Source organism: Cnephaeus nilssonii (assembly GCF_951640355.1).
Source record: "Cnephaeus nilssonii genome assembly, chromosome: 13".
Taxonomy (NCBI): Eukaryota; Metazoa; Chordata; class Mammalia; order Chiroptera; family Vespertilionidae; genus Cnephaeus; species Cnephaeus nilssonii.
Genome location: NC_137084.1, coordinates 17,207,874 through 17,231,293, shown reverse-complemented (window position 1 = coordinate 17,231,293; position 23,420 = coordinate 17,207,874). Strand labels below are relative to the sequence as shown.

The following is a 23,420-nucleotide window of genomic DNA, read 5'->3' as shown; positions in this document are numbered from 1 at the left end:
GCTAAATATTAAAATGGCAATGAACTGAAGTCACCAGATAAGATCATGTAATAGTTCATGCGGGAAAATTAAAATAATTTAGAAAGTATAGCTAGAAGACACCTCAGAATATTATCTGGTTAGGCTTCCAGCAAGATTAGGCAGTATAGTGACTGGGAGACAGTGGAGAATACTACTTTTATAATACCACAAACAGGACTTGATTCCTAACTCTGTCTCTTACTCGCTTGTGAACTTAAAAAAGCTATTTTAACCTTCCTGAGTCTGTTTCCTCCTCTATAAAATAGAGATAATAATAGTCCAAAGAATTATAGTGGCTGAGACATAGCATGAGTTTAATAAAAAATCTTTATTATAAAATATAATTACTATATTATCATTATTGGCATGTAAGACTTTATTATATCCAGTTCATAGATGAGGTAACTGAAGCTCAGAAAATTTCAGAAATTTGACCAAGATTATAAAGTGAGGACTTATAAGAATAAGGATCTCTGCTTCCTAGGGCAGTGTTCTTTTCACTTCATCATGTTTCTATGAATCAATATAATCAAGATTCCTAAAAAAGGCTTTTCACTAAACAAAATTCACAAATCAAAGCAAAATCAGTAGCCTCTACTGATCCAAGTCTTGTCCACAAAATACTAATTCCTATTCCAGCAGGCTTCAACATCTTTCAAGTTTTGTGGGTGTGTGTTTTTTAAAGGATTTTGGAGCTTTGATACTTGTTCACTTCCCAAAATAACTTGCCTCAGGCCAATATGGTATCTCAGAGTTATAGAAGTCTCAGGTATGTGCCATTCACATACATTATGTAGTTTTAGTTTCCTGAAGACAAGAAACAGATCACTCGGCAACTAGATTTCTATCGCGCTGTGGAAAATCTTGAGTGTTTCACAGTGTATTGGTAGATAAAAGCTACAATCAATAGCATTCTGAGGGTTATACGTTTTACCACTGACTCACTAGAGTTCAGTATCAGTTACACAGACCAGTAGGGTTCACTTTTGAGTGTTATACACATGGTATACAGCTTCTTAAATGACAAATATAGAGCTTTATAAAAAAGAATCAACAGCCCAGCTGGCATGGCTTGCATCAATCTATGGACCAGGAAATTGCGATTCAATTCCCAGTCAGGGCATATGCCCAGGTTGCAGATTCGGTCCCCAGTACGAAAGGTGCAGGAGGCAGCTGATCAATGATTCTCTCTCATCATTGATGTTTCTATCTCTCTCTTTCTCCCTTCCTCTCTAAAATCATAAAAAATATATTTTAAAAAAATAAATAAAAAGAAGAAAGAATCAACAAAAAAGAAAAACAAGAGATATTCTTTATTTTTAACAAGATCAAGAATAAGAGTATAATATGCAATAACAAAATATAGATATAGCTGTTGATTCAACATGTACCAATATCTATTAGTTGCTAAGCATTGTGGCAGGCACTAGGAATAGAAAGATGAAGAAGAAATGATGCCTACCCTCAAGGAACCAGTATAATAGGGAAAAGACTTATAAAGGAGATGAGGGTGGGGGAGTAAATTAAAAAAAAAAAAAAAGGAAGAAGCATTGCCCCAGAAGAATCATATTTCACTTGGCAAGGAGCCTCAAGGGTGCTGGTACAGATTAAATGGCCTAGAAACTTAACTCCTAGGCTTGTCAGTTCTGTAAAAGCAAGCAAGACTATTCAATCTCAGTCTTTATTCCCTGTCCACCTTGTTTGCTTACCACATCATGAGAACAATTGAGATTCCTTTCTCTATTTTACCTCCTTAAAAGACTGGGAAAGGGACTGGATCTGCTCCTGGAAAGCCTGTTTTTCCCAGAAACGAAATTCCAATTCATAAGAAATATAGATTTTACTTGTGAGACCTGTTGTTCAGCAAAAGAGTTTGGGAGAGTCAAGAATTCCCCTAGCCTGTCTGGAGTGGCTCAGTTGATTGTGCATTGTCCTGTGCACTGCAGGGTTGCTGGTTCAATCCCCGGTCAGGGCACATACATAAGGCAACCGATCTCTCGATCTCTCTCTCTCTCTCTTCCCCTCCTCCCCACTTCCTTTCTCCAAGCTACTTCTCAGGTGAGGATTTTTAAAAAAGAATTCGCCTAACAACAACCCATTAGAATAGTTGTCTGTTCTCCAAGGAACCTCTGGAGAAAAAAAGAAAAAAATCTGTTTTCCAGGAGGAGTTCATGATTCATGTTAAATAGAAACCTGTAAGAGGAGATTCTTCCTTTCTTAGAATGCTCCCAAAAAATTAGAACAAAAGGAAAGAGACTTCAAATTATTATACCTATAATAATAAAAGCACAATATGCTAATTAGACCAGATGTCCTTCTAGATGACCTTCTGGATGAAGCCAAGGCTGCAAGGGAAGCCCAGGTCCCAGGTGTCTGCTGGAGGCTGGAGGGAAGCCTGGGTCCCAGGTGCCAGAGAGAAGCCGGTGCCGGCAGCAGGGGGAAGGAAGGCCTACTCTTGCACGAATTTCGTGCATTGAGCCTCTAGTAAACATATAATGTCATATCAGTAATAAAAATAATGCTTTGTATTTCTTTAGCAAATCCTCTCATGATGACCAAAGAGTTTTAAAGTGATTATCTGATTCAGCCTTAAAACATTAGCTAAAAAAAAAAATCAATCATTTTGACTTTTACACACTCCAAGCACACTATACAAAGAAGTATAACCCTTCAAAGATATAATCTATGATGCCCTGCCTTTAGAAATACTCTTAAATCATTATGTGATTGATACAGCATCCTACAGAAAGAAAACTGCAAGGGAACATCATCCTAAACATTTCAATGAAAAAACCAGCCATGAAATACATAAGCTAAAGGTACACTTACTAAAGGAAATCAGAGTGAATATTTTGAATTACGTAGAAGGTTAAAAATTATAAGAGGGATCTAAAGAAACAGATTTAATAAATCAAACAAGCAGTTGCTGAGCTTCTGTAGTCATGACCATCATGAAACTTATCACTGGACAAAACTAGCTGCTCCAAGGGCATGTTCTAAAACATATTTGGGCAGCCCTGGACCAGCCTACCAAAACTAAGTATTCACTGCCACCTCATAATCAGCCTTGTCCTGCTCTATTCTTCATGCACCTTGCCTGTTTCCAAGTGCCTTCTCTGGGCTCACCCTATTGGCAAAGCATTCACATACTTACTATTCAGTGAAGAACCTGGCAATACCATATTGGCTAACATCTTCCTTATTTTCTAGCAGCTGGCACACTGCATCCTCCATGTACGTGAGGACATGTCGCTGAGCTGCCAAAAAAAACAAAAAAGAGAGAGAGAGAGAAAAGAAAAGTGAGAGAGAAAAGTAAAAAATAAAAGTTCTCCCAATTCCAACTGGAGGCCATGAAAGTCAGTCAAGATGTTGCCTCTACCTTAGTTAATGGACTGAAATAGGCCAACCAAACTTGCTGGCCCTAACGGACCTATGGTCCCAAAGGGTAGAATTGGACATGATGTAGCACATGACTTACTGCCATCTGGTTGGCTATTAGCATCAATACTTCATTTCAGTGATGAGGGAGAGCTATAGAGGAGCTTTAGCAGATATATCTGGAAGTTCTTTTCTTCCCATTTCCTTCCACCCGCTTTCATTTTCTGTATGTCTCAGAACTTATTCCAGGGAAGAGTGCCCAAAGCATAAATGATCTGATTGCAAAGAAAACTCTTTCCATTTCTTTTCTTTTGTCTTTTCTCTTCTCTTCTTTTCTCCTCACCTGAGGATATTTTTCCATTGATTTTTAGAGAGAGTGGAAGAGAGAGAGAAAGAGAGAAATATCGATGTGAGAGAAACACATCGATTGGTTGCCTCCTGCACACGCCCTGACCAGGACCCAGGAGGGGAAGGAGCTTGCAACCGAGGTACTTGCCCTAGACCCAGGACCCTTTGGTCCACAGGCCGATGCTCTATCCAATGAGCAAAACTGGCTAGGGCAAGAAAACTCAATTCTTTAATAAAAAATTAGAAAAGTTTAAAGATTGTGAAAACTAGTGTTATAAACTATTAACCTTGGAAGATAATAAATAAAATCTGTGTGGCTCAATTTATCAGAAGTTATTTTTCTGCATTTATTGTGACTGTTAAATATACAGATTAATCATGGGCTTCTCAGAAATGGTCTGAGTATTAAAATGAGAAAGAAATGTGTTTTGATTCATGGCTCTGTCTTTGGTAGATTAATCTTAGTTATTTAATCTGCACCTATGTGGAAAGAAACTTAACTTTTTCTCAAAATATGATCAATCAACTTGTTGATCTGAAACATCTGAGATACCCTGTTAAATGCAGATTTATAAGCTGGCACCATCCCAGACTTAGTGACCTTAAATTTCTAACTGAAGCCCAGTAATTTTTAACAAGTACCCATGATGCTTCTTATATATGGTGAAGTTTAAGAATCACTGGTTAAGCCCAGCCAGTGTGGGTCAGTGGTTGAGCATCGACCTATGAACCAGAAGGTCACAGTTCGATTCTCAGTCAGGTCACATGCCTGGGTTGCAGGCTCCCAGTGTGGGGCGTGCAGGAAGCAGCTGATCAATGATTCTCCCTCATCACTGATGTTTCTATCTCTCTCTCTCCCTTTCCCTTCCTCTCTGAAATCAATAAAAATATATATATTTTAAAAAGAATCACTGGTTAAATACATGGGCTTTGGAGTTTAGAGAGACCTGAGTTCCATTTTCAGCCCTACCAATTCCTAGCTGTATGACGTTGAGCAAATTATTCTCCAAGCCTACTTCCTCATGTAAAAAGTGGACAATAATACTAACTGTTAGTTATGACAATATTATTAGTACCTACACACCATAGGATTATAAGAATTAAATAAGGTAATGCATGTAAAACACCAGAGTCCTTGGCTTGCTTGATAATGTATTTTCTTAAAAGCCCATCTCAAAGCGCTATTGAGTGTCTACTTCAGTAAACAACAAAGGCCAGAGCTTCGGATATAGCTGGTGCTCAACTAATGACTGTTCCTCCTCCTGAATTGTAACTTTAGAGGTATGACAATGGTATCGAAGGCACACTTCACATAAAAACTTCCAACTCAGTGTTTTCCACTTACCATCCAAAAACATTTTTATTTTAATCACAACTTTCTTTTGGAGTAGTGAGAATAAAAAACCCCAAAGTGATGAATATCCTGACAAAACACAATTCCACAAAGTTGCTGCCAAGATGGACATCTGCCTCTTTCATAGTTTTATCCTTTAAGAAAATATGGATAAATTACCTAAAATTAATAAAAATGAGTATTTCACAAAACTATTCCTAAAATGCTGGTGGTCCAGTAACACTTATGAAGCAAACAAGTTTATCTATCCCAGCTCTACTCTGAGAGTCTTCATTTAACAACGGTGACCTAGGGCTCCACCACATGTGCACCAGCCTAAAGTCCACATGAGCGACATGTTTACATTCTGTTACTTATTCTGTTCATTTGAGTGCTTCCCACAACTAACAACCATCAATCATTGCAAAGGTTCTCCACCCCCAAAAGATGTGAAGACAAAATCAGTGCTTTATCAACAGTTTCCAAGTGGAAAACTACTTCTCTAAGAAATGGCAAAACTGGATGAAGCTCTGAGATAATACATGCCAATTTCTGGTATTAATTGTTTTATAATTAAGTACATATTAAATTGAGAGAAGAAACAGCCAAGCTAACATTAAAATCAGCTATATTTTCACTTCTGTATTCTCCTTCCCTTCTTCCACCCACTTATTCTGACCCTACAAAAATATTTCTTGCTTTGTCTATATAGGCTTCTATGACTTAGATCTACCTAAGGCGAGTACAGGATTTTTTTAAATGGTAGAAATGAAAGCGCTCTGCCATACTTAGAAGCAAATCATGTTATTTCTCCCTAGCTCCACGGGCACAAGTAAGTGTGAAAGCCCTTTAAGGGAGGAATGTTTGAATCAAAGTACTTTTATCCTCCTAGAAAGACAGAAGGAATTTTCTGGAAAACAAACTATTTAAAAAAGAGAGAGAGAGAGGGAAAGAGAAAGAAAGAAAAACAAGGGACTATACCTGCTTAATCTACCAATCAGATGTTTAGAGTTTAATATAATAATAATAACAGCTACCAATTTTGAGCACCTGTGAAACTTATTAAACAACAATGTGCCAGATACTGGGCTAATTCTTTTACAGGCATTATTTTATTTAGTCTTCACAACAATTCTATGATAGGAGTTTTTATTATTTCCATTTTACAAATGGGAGAACTGAGATTTATAAAATTAAAGTAACTTGCTCAAGATCAAGCTGTTAGTAAAAGAGAGGCCAAGATTCAAACCAAAGTTTGCCTCTTACCAAGAACCTCTGCTCTTAACACTATACCATACTGACTCACCATTGACATTTTGTAATAGTTTGGAAGTAAATATGATTTTTACACATAGACAAAGGCAGGGGTGTATGTTGATAATAAAATCACCTGAGAGATGCCCATTTGTGTCTATATGAACTCATATGTTGGGGGGGGGGGCAATCAACATTTGTATGAAGTTAGACCTTAAGAACCATCCCACCCTACCCACCCTAGTTCACAAAGTGGAAACAGAAAGCCCTGGTGCTCTTTTATCAGTGGGAGAAGAGAAGCAGCTAAGAAGAGCCAGCAGAGGCAGGAAAAGGTTCCTCCCTTCTGAGAATTTCACACAAGACAGTGTGAAGAACTCTAATTGCTGTTCTCTGGCGGTTTCCTTCACCTGCAGCTCTTATCAGTCCAATGTTCCCTTTGTGGTTAAGTGCACCACCCAATCCTGGAAAACCCTTGCAGTTTATCAAACTTCAATGAAACAGAAGTTCAAAGCTCTTGCCTGGCAATAAAACATGAAGAATGTCATTTTACATTACTTTTTAAATGCAAAGGAATATGCTTTAATTTGTGTGAATGATTAAAGAATACAAACTGCACACCTGCATCCCCGGAGGGCAAAGATATATGGGCACCTTAGCTGCCCTTTTGGAAAAGGAAAATCATTTCAGATTGCCATTTTCTCTTTTGCTTTGCTGGGACTTCCACAAGACCAGAATTAAGTATGTTTTCTAACATGTACCAATAAGGCTCTATTGTTTTGAAATCCACACTGAGGCCCAAGCATCCATGTCTTGCTCAGATAGGAGCTCTGTCTGAGATAAACATTTATAACTTGAACATGCTGCCCTGAAAAATCCAAGTGAAATACAAGTAAACACTGTATGATCTTCACATGAACTTCTCAAGTGAAGGAAGTTGTGGATCAGAAATGTCTTGGTTCTGTTGGGTCACCTCCTGATCTATTAATCTCTATACCAGAGACGCTCCTGCTATAAAAGGTTTCTGGAGTCAGGCTGACCTCAATTTGATTACTAGCTCTGGCAATTATTAACTATGTGACTTTAAACAAGTTACCTAATTTCTCTGCCTGCCCTTTTCTAGAAAATTGGAGAATAGTAGCTACCATCTAAGGTTGTAGTGAGGAGTAAATAGAATAATGTATGTAATAATCTTAGCATATTGCTTGACACATAATATGTGTGCTATAAATATAGGCTATTTTTATTATTGTTATTAATTATTACTATGTACCCCTCCACGACACTGCAAAACTCACAAGACAATAGGGTTTCAATGCTAATGCACCCCAAGAGACCAAACTTCTATAGCCTTCTACTCACTTATTTATAGTTCTGTTCATTCAACCAAATATATTTATAGATTATCTTCAAAAATTCCTGGGCTATATAAAACCATACACTCACAGGGCAGACAGAAGTAGGTTTATAGTTGTTCATATGGAAAAAGACATGTAGGTTCTGATGATTACAATATCTTTATTAACTCAAAAGAATGTCACAGTGCAACTGTAAACCTACTTTTGCCCACCACTGTATAATAATACACATAATCATATACCCATTTCAGTTATAGCCTTTAAACATGTGGGAAGCATTCACTTATTAACTGCTGCTCAGAAGACTCTAATTTATATGGGGAAAGTCCAAAATTATTTCTTTTTACTCCTTTCCAAGGCTTAAATACCATCAAAGTATTAGTTGTTTATTTTGCAATTAAATGATAAGGGGTCCCATTTGGAAATTTTTGCTTGAGGGAACTAGAATTTCCACCTACAATATTAGTTAGACCACTCTTATTATTTAATACAGAGTTCCCATACTAGAATAAACAAGTCTCACTGGAAAAATATTCACATGAATTATATGTAATATTAATAAATATACACAACAGCAATAGCAGTGTAAGAGAAAAGCAGAATATATATATTCAATTTAAATATGACTTTTTCCTCCCTTGCCAGAGTGCTTTTGAGAGACATTTTGGTTTTTGAAGCCTCTGAGAGTCAGATGCTGGTTGGCACAAATAAATGTTGAATTAAATTAAGGCAGTCCTCTGAGATTAAAAAAAAATTATTGCTATTAACCAACAATCTGAAATGTAAACTTAAAAAAATTCAAGTTCAATATCATTTATAAATCACTAATATGATACAGTACTGATCTTGTTAAATACAAAGACTTAGCTTAATGGTTTAAAAATTAATAGACCTTTAAAATTAATTACTTACATCCTCTGTCTTTATGGTATGTCCTGATCTAGGGATATAGAATGTTCTGGGGAAATATTTTATCACCCATACATGACCATCTTTGATCTTAGACCACACTCGACCAATTTCCTTTAATCAAAGGAGATGGGGAAATGAGGAAAACTAGCACATGCAATCCTTATACAACCCAATGAGGTAGGTAGTAAACTGTTTTTGAAGCTCAGAAAGGTTAAGGAACCTGCTCAAAGTCTTAATAAATGGCTGGGCTAGGATTCAAATTTAGATTTGACTCCAAAGCCCATGCCCTAACTCTCAAAAGCAAAAATAAAAACAAGAGTGCTCACTTCAGCAGCACATATACTAAAATTGGAATGATACAGAGATTAGCATGGCCCCTGCACAAGGATGACATGCAAATTTGTGAAGCATTCCATATTTAAACACAAACAAACAAAAACAAGAAAAATCTAAACACTTATAGTGTATCCCATTTAACACTGTATTATCTAGATATTGTTGGCTTTCCATTGTTAATACTAGAAAAGAAGCTTAAATTGGGAAACCAGACAGTTGAAGTACTGGCATGATCTTTACATTTTTAAAAATGTTTATTTCTAATTACTATGTAATTATTTTCAAAGATTCAAATAATCCAGGACAAGTTAAAAACCAAACCCATTTCCTACAAAATAATAGCATTCTAAGCATTTTATGGGTATTAGTGTATTTAATTTTCAATACTATGAAATGGGTATTTTATTTCATCTCAATTTTATAGATAAAAAAGGAAGATTCATATGTGTAATTTATCTAAAGAGTGAGCAGCAGAGACAGAATTTGAATCCATGTCTTTGGTCTGCACAACATTATACTGCAGCCTTTATTTTTTTAATATGTTGTTATTGATTTCAGAGAGGAAGGGAGAGGAAGAGATAGAAACATCAATGAGAGAGAATCATCAATCGGCTGCCTCCTTCATGCCCCCTACTGGGGATTGAGCCCGCAACCCAGGCATGTGCCCTTGACCAGAATCGAACCCGGGACCCCTCAGTCGGCAAGCCGACGCTCTATCCACTGAGCCAAACCAGCCAGGGCTATTGCAGCTTTTCAAGAGTTATGCAACATTACTTATATCAAATGGACTTTTCTTTTTTTTTTATTTCTTTATTGATTAAGGTGTCACATATTTGTCCTCATCCCCCCATTCCCATCCCCCACCCCACCCCCCTGTTGTCCTTAACCATTGGTTAGGCTCGTATGCATGCACACAAGTCCTTTGGTTGATCTCTCCCCCCTACCCCCACCCTCCCCTACCCTCCCTCTAAGGCCCGACAGTCCGATCGATGCCTCCTTGTTTCTGGGTCTGTTCTTGTTCATCAGTCTATGTTGTTCATCATTTCCCCTAGATGAGTGAGATCATGTGTTACTAGAAATATACTTATAAGAACAGAATGTGAGACGAGCAATAATAGTTATGCTGACAGGCAAATGAATCAGTCTGTAGTAAGTTTCTTTCTGGACCAACAGTTCTTTTGAGACCCAATTTCAATGTCCACCAGTTCCTTATGTGTACATGTCAGCACTGACTTTTCAGCTCTGGATGGTGGACAAATGGTGGTAATGCAGGTCCGACTCCTTCTGGTTTGGTCTCGCCCGGAACCAGGGGCGCGGCTTCACCCGGACCCAGGTGCGCGCGGCCTCACCCAGTCCCAGGATCCAGCCTCACCCGGACCCAGGGGCGCGTGGCCTCTCCCGGACCCAGGGGCGCGTGGCCTCACCCGGACCCAGGGGCGCGTGGCCTCTCCTGGACCCAGGGGCGCGGCCTCACCTGGACCCAGGACCCAGCCTCACCGGATCCAGGGGCGCACGGCCTCACCCGGACCCAGGATCCAGCTTCACCCAGACCCGGGGGCGCGAGGCCTCACCCAGACCCGGGACCCAGCCTCACCCGGACCCAGGGGCACGTGGCCTCACCCGGACCCAGGGGCGCACGGCCTCTCCCGGACCCAGGGGCGCGGCCTCACCCGGACCCGGGTCAAATGGAATTTTCTAAGAACAAATTTTAAAATTAAGGAAATACCTTTTACATTAATAGCTTATTATAAAACAGACAAAACTAATACATCACTTTTGGGCATCCAAACCACTGCTATACAGCTAGTCAAACTCAAATACTAAAAGACAAGCCAGGGACAAGCAAAGCATTACACATGTGTTAACATCACCTGTGACAACCAGAAACTAGAGGTGACTAAAGATCTTTATGTAAAGTAGGGGATGGAAAGCTAAAGTTTACTTACCTCAACCAATAGATAAGTTAACAGCTGTGCAAAGCTGAGTGCTTTGACATTCAAACAGTCCTAGTCAACCATAATCCTTCCCTCCTCCCTCCTCCTTCCTAACACTGATGATTGTTAATATTTTGGGGACGTCAATTAAGGCTAAGTGCTTAAATCATATTGCTTCCATATTTCCAGAATTAGTAGGTTGGAGTTTTGCATTTTTTAAGGAGGCTTTTACAGAGGTCCAAACTTAAAGCACTTAGCTAGCTCACCATAACAAAATGTACTGCCTGAATGTCAGAGAAATTTAAAGTGGCACTTAAGTTTCCCACAGTTACAATCTATGGGACATATGAAGAACCCAAGTAAAATTGTCATCACAATAGCTTTGCAAAATAGTTACTCAAAGAGCAGTATAGTTACCAAATCAACTCCATAAACATTCACAAAACGATTTTCCAGAACCAGGTTTTAAAAAACAACAACAACACCTATACATTGACAAACAGGGAATACATCATGTACCACTTATGTCATGCCAGGCCAAAAAATATTAAAGTTACAGGGTGAAAATTAATTGTGCTATATAGTCATGGTTAGCCTTTGAGGCAAACATGAATTTATAGATTATTAGCAATTAAATTTGGTAATATGAAATTTAACTATGACTACATGGATTAGTGATATTACTGCACCTACATTAGGTACTAATGCAATAACATCATTACTTGGCATTTTGCATTCAAACTTTTCCATTAAAATCAGTTGGCACTCACAATTCACAAAACAGTAACAGGATCTCATTTTATCTAATGGCAGAAAGATACAGAAGAGTTCTACCTTAAGGCCGCTGAAAATTCATGGGCTTAGAATTCCTCTCTCTTCTGGTTGATACTGCCTCTGTATGAAGGTGGGGATTGTTTTTCAAATGACAGTCTCATACGTCAGTCCCCACTCAGAACTATGTCTACATTCTACTTATGAAATGTGGCTCATAATAATGCTCAATAATCCCTTCAAGTTTCTATTTTTGTTATGAAAGTAAAGTATTTCTAGTGTAGATATTTATAGATGCCCCAGAAGCCTAGGCCAAAGTGCACAGATGTCATATAGGGTGAAGAGCACAGGCTAGACAGAGAGTCCCGAGTTTAGTTTACATAGAAAACGCATGCCAACATATTAATTTATCTGAACATATCTAAATTAATGGTGTAAAACTCCTAAGTATCCTATAAAAATGTATTTTGGACTTTATTTTTACAGGCTGACATAATTTTTGCTTCATCATTCTTAGGAATGTTGCACTGTCCAAGCCTACCTTTCCTGCCAGGCTCAATTGGAATGCCACCTTCTTCATGAAGAGATCCCTGATTCTCTCCCAGCCAGAAGCAACCTTCCTTTTCCTGAACTCCCTAAACACCTATTTTAATTTTTCCAATATCATCCTACTCCTTAAATACAGATAGGAACCATGACTCGTTTATTTTTTATACCCTTTGACACTCAGGACCATTCAGTGTCTTCCACATTGCAGTCATTCAAATACTTACGAAATGAACACATAAACTGTCTCCCTATTTATACACCCTGATACTATTCTTTATTCAACTCAACCATTTTAGCACTGTGCCTCCCAGGTGGGAAACACTAAGTACCAAAACACATTCTGATACAATATTAGGGTTCTTACAGGAAGAACCTCTTTCTGTTGCCTTTTTACTGTTCCTTCTCTCTCTTCCAATGAGAGAGCACTTGTTCCTTCCATTGTTACTAAGAGCCTCATTATGTACAAGGGAAAGTGAAAAAATGCATTCGATGCAATTACCAGTTCCTCACAAATTTGGGGGCTTTTTGTCATTTCAACATCCAGGACTTGAATAAAAGAAAGTCCAAATCCTTTTCACTTGTAAGAACTATTTTTCTTTTTTCCTTTTGAGACAAAATGGAAGGACACAGCACAGGAAGCAGTCCTCAGTAAGCCACCGTTCATAAACAGCTTTGCTCTAAGCGTAACAAAGGTTCTGTTGTGCTCTTGCATGGCAGGGCCAGTAAGCAGCAGGAGCAGATGAACTCTTTAAGAAACAAAGGTTCTGTCTTCATGCAAATGTTTGCATTAATAAAAAATGAAGAGAAAGATATAGAAAATGCAGGCTAGCTGGACATAATAGGCTCTAAACGGGAGGTTTTTCACATTTTTCAGGCGGAGTCAGCAGGTCTTTTAAAAACTTTGTCATTCTGAACATTTCACAGACATCACAAGAAAGACATGCAAATAATAGAAGCAAATCAAAGGACATCCCGCTGCTCTGCTGGCGCCTCCCTCATCCACGCCTGGTTTGTCATTTTCTGTTAACCCTAGTGCTGGCTGCTGTTTTGTTGAGGAATGGAGTCCCTGGCCCATGTGGCAGTACATGTCCAGCCAGCTGGCCCTTGCACTGATGGCATTACAATGCAAGCCATGTACTACCACTCAGGGACACGTGCTGCCAGGCAACAAGTCCCATGTGTGATTATTACACACCAGCTTACAAATCTGCATAGGAAAGAACCTCTAAACTAACCGCTTAATAAGATATATCACCTTGAGTGTGAGCATCACTGAATAATTCTCTCAAGATGGACTTACTGAGGACCAGTCTTTCAAAGTGAAATATACAATAAAGGCCTTAAAATAAATATAGAAAATTTAAAACCTTGTGAGGGGAGAGGTTTACCTAACACGTACTATGTGCCAAGCACTGTATTAACTGCTCAACCTGCATTATTAATCTTCACAACCACCATTTAAGGTAGATACTTATTATTCCCATTTCACAGCTGAGTAAATTGAGGCCTAGGGAGCTTATTAATTTGCCAAGGTCACACAGCTAATAATGGCAAGCCAAGACTCAAAACTATCTGGTGGTAAATTCCTCTCCATTCTATACATTTTTCTCACTCCTTATTTCTGTGTCGTTTGTGATTGAAACCTACTCTGAAAATATCATAATAACTATATACACCCACTGAAGGACTCTTTCTTCATTTTAATAATTTGGAGTCCTTATCAATCTTTGTAGTTGTTGTTAATCCTCACTCACCTGAGAATATCTTTTCCATTGCTTTTTCTTTCTTTCTTTTTTTTTTTTTAATTTCTTTATTGATTAAGGTGTCACATATTTGTCCTCATCCCCCCATTCCCATCCCACACCCCTCCCCATGGATGCCCCATCCCCCTGTTGAACTTAACCATTGGTTAGGCTCTTATGCATGCACACAAGACCTTTGGTTGATCTCTCCCTTCTCCCCCCACCCTCCCCTATCCTCCCTCTGAGGCCCGATAGTCCGATCGGTGCCTCCTTGTTTCTGGTTCTGTTCTTGTTCATCAGTCCATGTTGTTCATCATTTCCCCTAGATGAGCAAAATCATGTGTCACTAGAGATGTACTTATAAGAATTGAATGTGCGACGGGCAATAATAGTTATGCTGACAGGCAAAAAATCAGTCTGTAGTGAGTTTCTTTCTGGACCAACAGTTCTTTTGAGACCCAATATCAATGTCCACCAGTTCCTTATGAGTACATGTCGGCACTGACCCCTCAGCTCTGGATGGTGGACAAATGGTGATAATGCAGGTCGGACTCCCTCTGGTTTGGTCTCGGCCGGACCCAGGGTGGGCACGGCTTCACCCGGACCCGGGACCCAGGCTCACCCGGATCCAGGGGCCCGCGGCCTCGCCCGGACCCGGGACCCAGGCTCACCCGGATCCAGGGACCCGCGGCCTCGCCCGGACCCGGGACCCAGGCTCACCCGGATCCAGGGGCCCGCGGCCTCGCCCGGACCCGGGACCCAGGCTCACCCGGATCCAGGGGCTCGCGGCCTCGCCCGGACCCGGGGCCAGGTTCACCCGGATCCAGGGGCCCGCGGCCTCGTCCGGACCCGGGGCCCAGGCTCACCCGGATCCAGGGGCCCGCGGCCTCACCCGGACCCGCGAGGCTCACCCGGATCCAGGGACCCGCGGCCTCGCCCGGACCCGGGGCCCAGGCTCACCCGGATCCAGGGGCCCGCGGCCTCGCCCGGACCCGGGGCCCAGGCTCACCCGGATCCAGGGGCCCGTGGCCTCGCCCGGACCCGGGGCCCAGGCTCACCCGGATCCAGGGGCCCGCGGCCTCGCCCGGACCCGGGGCCCAGGCTCACCCTGATCCAGGGGCCCGCGGCCTCGCCCGGACCCGGGGCCCAGGCTCACCCTGACCCAGTTCCCCGCGGCCTCGCCCGGACCCAGGGGCGCGCAGCTTCACCCGGATCCGGGACCCAGCGGGGTTTCGTCTTCTTGATCCCATTTCCTGTTGGTCAATTCCATCTCAGTAATTCCTTCGGCCATTTTCTCAGAGCTCCGGGGCAGCCGCCGCAGAACTCGTTGGGCGGCGGGCTCGGCGAAGCTCCGGTGTGCCCGGTGCGCGGCAGCGGGCTGGTCCGGGGTGGCTGCGTCGGCCCTTGGGTCTGCAGCGGTGGCCAGTCACCGAGCGTGCGCACCTGGCCGCTTCCGGGGCGTTGAGATTCTTGAAGGACTCGGAGGTCAGCAAGCGCGGAGTCTCCCACCCCATGTCTCCCAGGGGCTCGTCTGTCCGTGCTCGGCAGCGAGTGGGGCCTTCCCCTCAGCCGGAGACCGCCGGGGGAACTGCGCCGAGCACGTTCCAGGCCGCCACTGTGTTGTCTGAGCCGTAGTTCTTAAAGTGTGATCTTTGGGTCACCGGCATCAGCATCATCCCGAGTACCCCTCTCTTTTATTCTAGTTGTAGAGCATCTGCTCAGTCAGCCCTCCGGTGGTTCTGGATGGTGTCTGCTCCGCTCTCCCGTCGTAGACTCAAAATTGTTGTGGTAGGCAGCAATCGGGCTTCCGCCCTATGCCTCCATCTTGGTCTTCCTTTGTATAGTTAAGTCTTGATTGTTGTTGGTGTCGCTGGGAGGAATTGTCCTTCAGGCCAATTGGCCGTGCAGATCCTCTGTGTCTATAAAGGAAGAGTTGCTGTGTAGGAGACAGATTTATGGGCCGGGTCTTGGTGCAGCGAGGCTTTGGCGCTCATTGATTCTGCCTCTGGAATGTGTCCTTTATGCGAGTGGTTGAAATCTGGTGTCATCTCACACCGACCACTAGATGCCCTCGTTTCTGGGTCTCCAATGGTGTGTAGGTCAGCTACTACCTGAGACCACTCAGCAGGACTTACGGCAAAAACTGCAGTTTCCTCCTCCTGTCTGAGCATCCCTAGAGCAGTCCGACTAGAACCGCAGTTTATCTGGTCAAGCTGCCATAGGGCAGGCCACCCACATGCAAAAGCCGTTGCTTGGAGCCCAGGTGTGCCTGCAAGACGTGCGGGGCGGACCTGCAAAACGAGCGGGGCGGGTCCCAGGGCGGGGCGGGTCTCAGAGCGGGGCGGGGCCTCAGGGCGCCACCAGGCCATGGCGAGGCGAACCGCACTGGCTGCAAGTCTGCTTTTTCTGTTTTCCACGTTTCCAAGCCCCCTCATTCTGCACTCCAGCGCAGCAAACACTGATTGCTGGGCACACCTCCACAAGGAAGTCACTCCCACTCTCCGCCAGGAAGGCCGAGAGTCCAGCCTCTTCCCGCAGGCGTCTGGGGAGCTAATCTCCCCTAGGGTTGGAACAAAAGCCACAAGTCCCTTCCCCCGACCCACGCGCCTCCGCACCTCAGCTTCTCCAGAGTTCGCTCTTTCCTCTTCTCTCTTAGCTGTAAATCCACCATTCAGCCAGCTCTCCTGTGGTTCTGGGTGGCAGACGCTCTGTGCGCGGCGAAGTTCCTTTGTTTAACTTTGAAATTGCTGTGCGCGAAGTTCCTTTGTTTGACTCTGCTGCCTTCTTGGTCCTCCTCTCTCAAAATGGCTAGAGGACTTGAGTGTAAGACAGGAAGTCTTAAGAATCCTCTAAGTCGGTGTTGGCGGTCTCCGGGGCCCCGAGGATCTCAGTGGGGAGCTGGGCCAGGTCGGTGACGCGGGTGGGCCCGTCTCGCAGAAAGATGGTCTCTTCCTTCACCGAGAGCCGCTGCGCCGAGTCCGCGGCCGCCGCCACAGCAGCTGCCGCGGCGCCCACGAGCTCATGGCCCCGGCTGCGGTGCTGGCTGAGAGGAGCCGCCGCCCGGTCTGGGGAGACGCGAGCAGGAGTCGCTGCGCTCACCAGTCCATCTTTTAGTTGTTTTTCCAAAACTGCCATGCGAGGCAGCAGATCAGCCGTTCACCTCCGCCGCCATCTTGGCTTCTCTCCTCCATTGCTTTTTCAAAGAGAGTGCAAGGGAGGCACGGAGGGGTGAAGAGAGAGAGAGAAACATCGATGTGAGAGAGACACATCGACTGGTTGTCTCCCAAATGTGCCCCCACCTGGGGCAGGGAGCAATCCCACAACCCAGGTACATGCCCTTGACTAGGAAGAGAACCCTCAACCCTTTGGTGCCCAGGGCAATGCTCTAACCACTGAGTAACACCGGCCAGGGCATCCTTCATTTTTAAGAGTGGCTTTTTTTTTAAATTTCTTTATTGATTAAGGTGTCACATATTTGTCCTCATCCCCCCATTCCCATCCCCCACCCCTCCCCACAGATGCCCCCACACCCCTGTTGTCCTTAACCATTGGTTAGGCTCGTATGCATGCACACAAGTCCCTTGGTTGATCTCTCCCCCCGACCCCCACCCTCTCCTACCCTCCCTCTGAGGCCCGACATGAGCGAGATCATGTGTCACTAGAAATACACTTATAAGAACCGAATGTGAGATGAGCAATAATAGTTATGCTGACAGGCAAATGAATCAGTCTGTAGTAAGTTTCTTTCTGGACCAACAGTTCTTTTGAGACCCAATTTCAATGTCCACCAGTTCCTTATGTGTACATGTCAGCACTGACTTTTCAGCTCTGGATGGTGGACAAATGGTGGTAATGCAGGTCCGACTCCCTCTGGTTTGGTCTCGCCTGGACGCAGGGGCGTGACTTCACCCGGACCTGGGACCCAGCATCACCCAGGCCCCAGGGCGCGTGGCCTCACCCGGACCCAGGTGTGTGCGGCCTCACCCGGTCCCGGGATCCAGCCTCATCCGGACCCAGGGGCACGTGGCCTCACCCGGACCCAGGGGCGCGTGGCCTCTCCCGGGCCCAGGGGCGTGGTCTCACCCGGACCCGGGACCCAGCCTCACCCGGATCCAGGGGCGCACGGCCTCACCCGGACCCGGGATCCAGCTTCACCCGGACCCGGGACCCAGCTTCACCCGGATCCAGGGGTGCACAGCCTCACCCGGACCCGGGACCCAGCCTCACCCGGACCCAGGGGCTCACAGCCTCACCCGGACCCAGGATCCAGCTTCACCTGGACCAAGAGTGGCTTTTTTGTTAGATCATGATAAGAATATAATTAAAGCTATAAACAGAAAAACAGATAAAATTTAATAGGTTGTGTATAATTTTAGAGCATTCAGGAACCTCCTAAGTTTCTCTATAGTTTCCCTGAGAGTTCCTGGCCTACATGATTTTTAAAAAGCCCCAAACCCACAACTCACATCTTTCTTCCTAGGAGCACCTAATCAGTGTCCTTTTACAATAATGACCCATCAAATCCCTGATCTGAAAATTCCTTGTTCTTCTCAATTTTCATTGAACACACTATTCCTCTTCACCAGGACTTGAAATCACTATGTTTCCCACAGACTGTCCCATTGGCCTTTCTTGGTTGTACTTAACTTGAAACCAGTAACCAGTCACTTCATTACTATTCTTACCTCTGCTCCTAAATTACAAAAGCTTAAGGAGTAGGACTTGAAGGTCATATCATACAACTCTCATCATTTTACAGATTAAGAAATTGAAGACTTTCCTCATCTTTTTCCCTCTTGATCCAGTGAGGGGAAATTCTTGAGCTTGCTCAAATGAAGCCCTAAAATTCTCCACATTTCTCTCTATAACCATATTGCCAAATTTCTTCTTTAAACAGCCTGGCCAGTGTTGCTCAGTGGTTGAGCATCAACCAAGAGGTAGCAGTTCAATTCCTGGTCAGAGCACATGCCTGGGTTGTGGGATCCCCAGTAGGCAGCGCGTAGGAGGCAGCCAATCCATGATCTTTCATCGATGTTTCTATCTCTTTATCCCTCTCTCTTTTTCTCTCTCTATGTAAAATCAATACAAACATATTAAAAATATAAATAAACAAAACAAGCAAAATAAACCATGGCAACAACTGAATTAATTTCAAATATTTTTTTCATACTCCCTGAATCCACATAATTTTTAAAATGGAATAGTCAAGTAATATTACCCAGGCTTCCTTTATCCTACTGAGAGTCCATTCAGGTCTCTGGTGCCAATCATAATCCAGGAACAATTATAAATAACTAGAGGCCCGTACACAAATTCATGCACGGGTGGGGTCCCTCTGGGTGGCCTGCAGGGATCGGGCCGAAACCCGCAGTCCAATGCCACCTGCAGCTCCTGCTCATCCTGGCCCCACTGTGCCTGCCACAGACTCGCACCCAATCAGTCCCGATGGGGAGAGGCTTGCGCTACTGCAGCAGTGCTCGCCAGCCATGAGCCCTGCGTCTGACACTCTCTCAAGGGGAGTGGCCTGCGGGATCAGGCTGAAACTGGCTTTCCGACATCCCCCAAGGGGTCCCAGATTGCCAGAGGGCTCAGGCCAAGCTGAGGGGCCCCACTGGTGCAAGATCAAGCTGGGGAGGGACCGCTGGAGGACTCCAGGGAGTGTCTGGCCCATCTTGCTCAGTCCCGATCAGCCAGACCCCAGCAGCAAGCTAACCTACCGGTTGGAGCATCTGCCCTCTGGTAGTCAGTGCACGTCATAGTGACTGGTCAACCAGTCAACTGTCTGCCCCCTGGTAGTCAGTGCATGTCACAGCAGTGGTTGAGCAGCCTTAGCATATCATTAGCATATTATGCTTTGATTGGTTGTTCAGTTGTTCTGCCGTTCGGTCTATTTGGATATTACCCTCTTATTAGATAGGATTTTTGTCCTAGGTTAAAAGTGATATGTGATATAAGTAATTAATAAGTATAAATAAGTGAGATAATAAGTAAAAATAAGCTTGATAGTTAATTTTCTTTAATATAATGGTTGGTTGGAAGATAATCTAAGTACTGATAATCAGATTACTGAATTATACTAAGCCCTTAATTTGGAGACAACCAGAAAAAGCAAATTATTACATGACTTTATGACAAAAGGCAGAAAAAGAGAGTATTCTAGAAAAAGTAAAGAATGAGGTTATTTCAGGGGGGGAATGGCAAAGCTCAACAGTATTGTAAATTTGGATAATCAAAACATAGTTCGCCCTAACCTGTTTGGCTTAGTGGATAAAGCGTCGGCCTGCAGACTGAAGGGTCCCAGGTTCGATTCCGGTCTAGGGCATGTACCTTGGTTGCGGGCACATCCCCAGTAGGGGGTGTGCAGGAGGCAGCTGATCGATGTTTCTCTCTCATCGATGTTTCTAACTCTCTATCCCTCTCCCTTCCTCTCTGTAAAAAATCAATAAAATATATTTTTTTTAAAAACATAATCCTATCATAAGGATTTCAAAGAGTTGGTTGAATAAAATATAAGCAAATAGAGCACAGGAGAGGGATGAATTGGGACAGGGTGGGAACAATTCCTCTTGATGTATGCCTTATATATTTTTGAACCTGTGAATGTGTTATCTAGTCAAAGCATGTGTGTGTGCATGTATGTGAGCATGCACACATGCAAATATATTAGGAAGGGCAGGAGAGAGAAGTTTATAACAAACATTCATATTTATATAATGCTGAGGCAAAGACCACTAGTTACCAGCTCCAGCAGCCTCTTCCTCCTTAGAAACATACTCCAATTTTTCCTAGATTCATGGCTATTGGCATAAAGACCATATTACTCAGCTTCTCTTGCAGCTAAGTATTAGTCATGTGATTAAGCTATAAAATCTAAGCACGATAATGTGTGGGTCTTGTAGAAAGTATTTAAATGGAACTGATTCTACTGAAAGCTGTGTTTTATTTACCCCAGAGGATAACAGAGAGCTCCTTCAGTCCTCATGGACCATGAGGAAAACGAAAGAAACCTGAGTCCCTGATTACACCTTGGAAAATACCATACTAACCATGGACTGACTATCTTCAGGCTTCTTTTCCACAAAAGTGAAATAATCTTCTAACTTTTTAAAATCAAGTTATTTTAGGGTTTTCTGTTATATGCAGACAAACCTAATGGTAACATAAAACATCTATATATTTTCCCAACACTACAAATAAAGAAGTCAAACTAATGTACCAATCAGAATGCTCATGAGCCTATTCATGGATCTGGGTAGGATCCTAGAGTAGGATAGAGTGTTTCCAGACATTATCCAAGCATCTAAAGAGATGTACTACTATCTTCAATGCTTACCATTGTTGTAAACAGGGTTAAGGTCTTAATGACTTTCATAACTTGAGCAATAGCTTACTACATACTTTCACATACACTATCTCATTGAACCTTGCAATCAACGTAGGAGTCAGATAAGGTTGGGATTAATATCTCCATTTTACAAATGAGGAAACTGCTCAAGGTCATACAGCTTGTAAGTGGTAGGGCAAAAACTTGAACTTTAATCTCATGAGTATAAATATTTTCCACTGAATCATAGGATTAGGGAAATTTTTAGAGACATTTCAAAAGTTTAAAATGAGTATAATTAATATAAAAAATTGCAAACTAGACCACAAAATCAATGTCTTCATATTTCACAGGATTTACAAAAAAATGTTTGAAAATTAATTTTTCCATTTACTAACTGAGGCAACATTCTGATTAATTTTGGCACTGATGACAGCACCATTTCCTTCTCAGATCCTAGGTTGCACTAGACAGGAAAATCAACAAGTCAAGGGCAGCACACAAAGAGGTAGCAACTCTCTAATAGCCACTTCTCTTTGGACAATCTCAGTCAGATTCTACCCACTTCCTATTGGTATCCTGTTGGTGGTACAAGACACTTCTACAATTGATTCTATAAATCCTTCTTCAAAAAACTTACACAGCTCAAATAATCCAACTCATCAAGGAAAGGTGAAGTGACCTCCAGTCCAGATCTTAAACAGTGAATTTATCCCTGTGCATTGCCATCCCACAGAAAGACCCACAGGCTCAACAGCCTAAGCAAGAAGGTCTTTTATATGAGACCTAGTTTCTAATCTTTGCCCTCTCAATGGCTCTTTGGGGCATATGCAAGTTATTTATCCTCCCAACTTAAATTCCTCAGTAGATCATAGAAGAAAAGGATACTTTATTCTCCAAAACTATTTGGAAGCCTGGTTAAGTTGAAGTGAACACTTTGCTTTTATAATGTACTAGAGGCCCGGTGCACGAAATTCTTGCAAGGGGCGGGGGGGACGGTCCCTCAGCCCAGCCTGCACCTTCTTGCAATCCGGGACTGCTGGCTCCTAACTGCTCGCCTGCCTGCCTGATCACCCCTAACCGCCTCTGCCTGCCTTCCTGATCACCCCTAACCACTCTGCCTGCCTGCCTGATCACCCCTAACCACTCTACCTGCCTGCCTGATCGCCCCTAACCACTCGCCTGCTTGCCTGATTGCCCCTAACCACTCTGCCTGCTTGCCTGATCACCTCTGACTGCTCGCCTGCCTGCCTGATCTCCCCTAACCACCTCTGCCTCAGCCCCCGCCACAGAGGCTACATCTGGAAGGACGTCCGAAAGGTCGTTCAGCTGTCCGGTCTAATTAGCATATTATGCTTTTATTATTATAGATAATACAAATAGATATAGAAAATGAAATTACTGCATTCTCTTCTACTTCTCTGAATTTATACCTTGTCTTTCCAAAGCAAATTAACCTAATATAAAGCCATATCAATGGACCTAGTTTAAGAAAAATGTTAAACTGAGGAGAAGAATGTGAATGGTGCTAGAGGGAGAAGAAAAAATTTTAAAAAAACTTTACTTTCAATTTCATTTTCTTGAGATTTTATAAGCATGGAACTGAAAACAATCTTTATTAGGTATCTAATTTAATATTTTAAAATTAGAAGATCAATATTATTACTGCATTTTAAAACATTACTTAAATACAGACTTCCTTTATCTTAAAATAGCAAGAATTTACGTATCTCTATGTTCCCCTCTCATCTTCATCAATGTATAAATAGGTTTATATTGGAGTTCTACTTTTTTAAAAATTGATTTTAGAGAGGGAGGAAGAGAGAGAAACATCAACTTGTTCCACTTATTTATGCATTCATTAGTTTCTTCTTATATGTGCCCTGACTGGGGATCGAACCCACAACCTAGGCATATCAGGATGATGACCTAACCAGTTGAGCTACCTGGCCAGGATTTGAGTTCTACTTTTTTTTAATATATATATTCTAAAATATTTTTCCCCCCTCTGGCTCTATTTTGGTTCATCAGTTTATGTTGTTCATTATATTCCACAAATGAGTGATATGTGATATTTATCTTTCTCGGTCTGGCTTCTTTTGCTTAGCATAATGCTCTCCAGGTCCATCCATGCTGTTGCAAATGGTAAGAGTTCCTTCTTTT

The 23,420-nt window shown here is 42.8% G+C and overlaps 1 protein-coding gene across 4 annotated transcripts in view; it reads right to left on the bottom strand.

The window, feature by feature from the left end:
- Window positions 1-23,420, bottom strand: part of CSTPP1 (centriolar satellite-associated tubulin polyglutamylase complex regulator 1) — a gene marked incomplete at its 5' end in the record, with an annotated part of 164,029 nt that overhangs the window by 120,993 nt on the left and 19,616 nt on the right. For 2 of the 4 annotated variants that reach the window (XM_079788551.1, XM_079788554.1), the window contains one exon: window positions 3,176-3,278. The exons of the other annotated variants lie outside the window; for them this stretch is intronic. In XM_079788551.1, coding sequence (XP_079644677.1) covers window positions 3,176-3,278 — 103 coding nt within the window. The remainder of the gene's footprint in view (window positions 1-3,175; window positions 3,279-23,420) is intronic. 4 annotated transcript variants of the gene reach the window in all.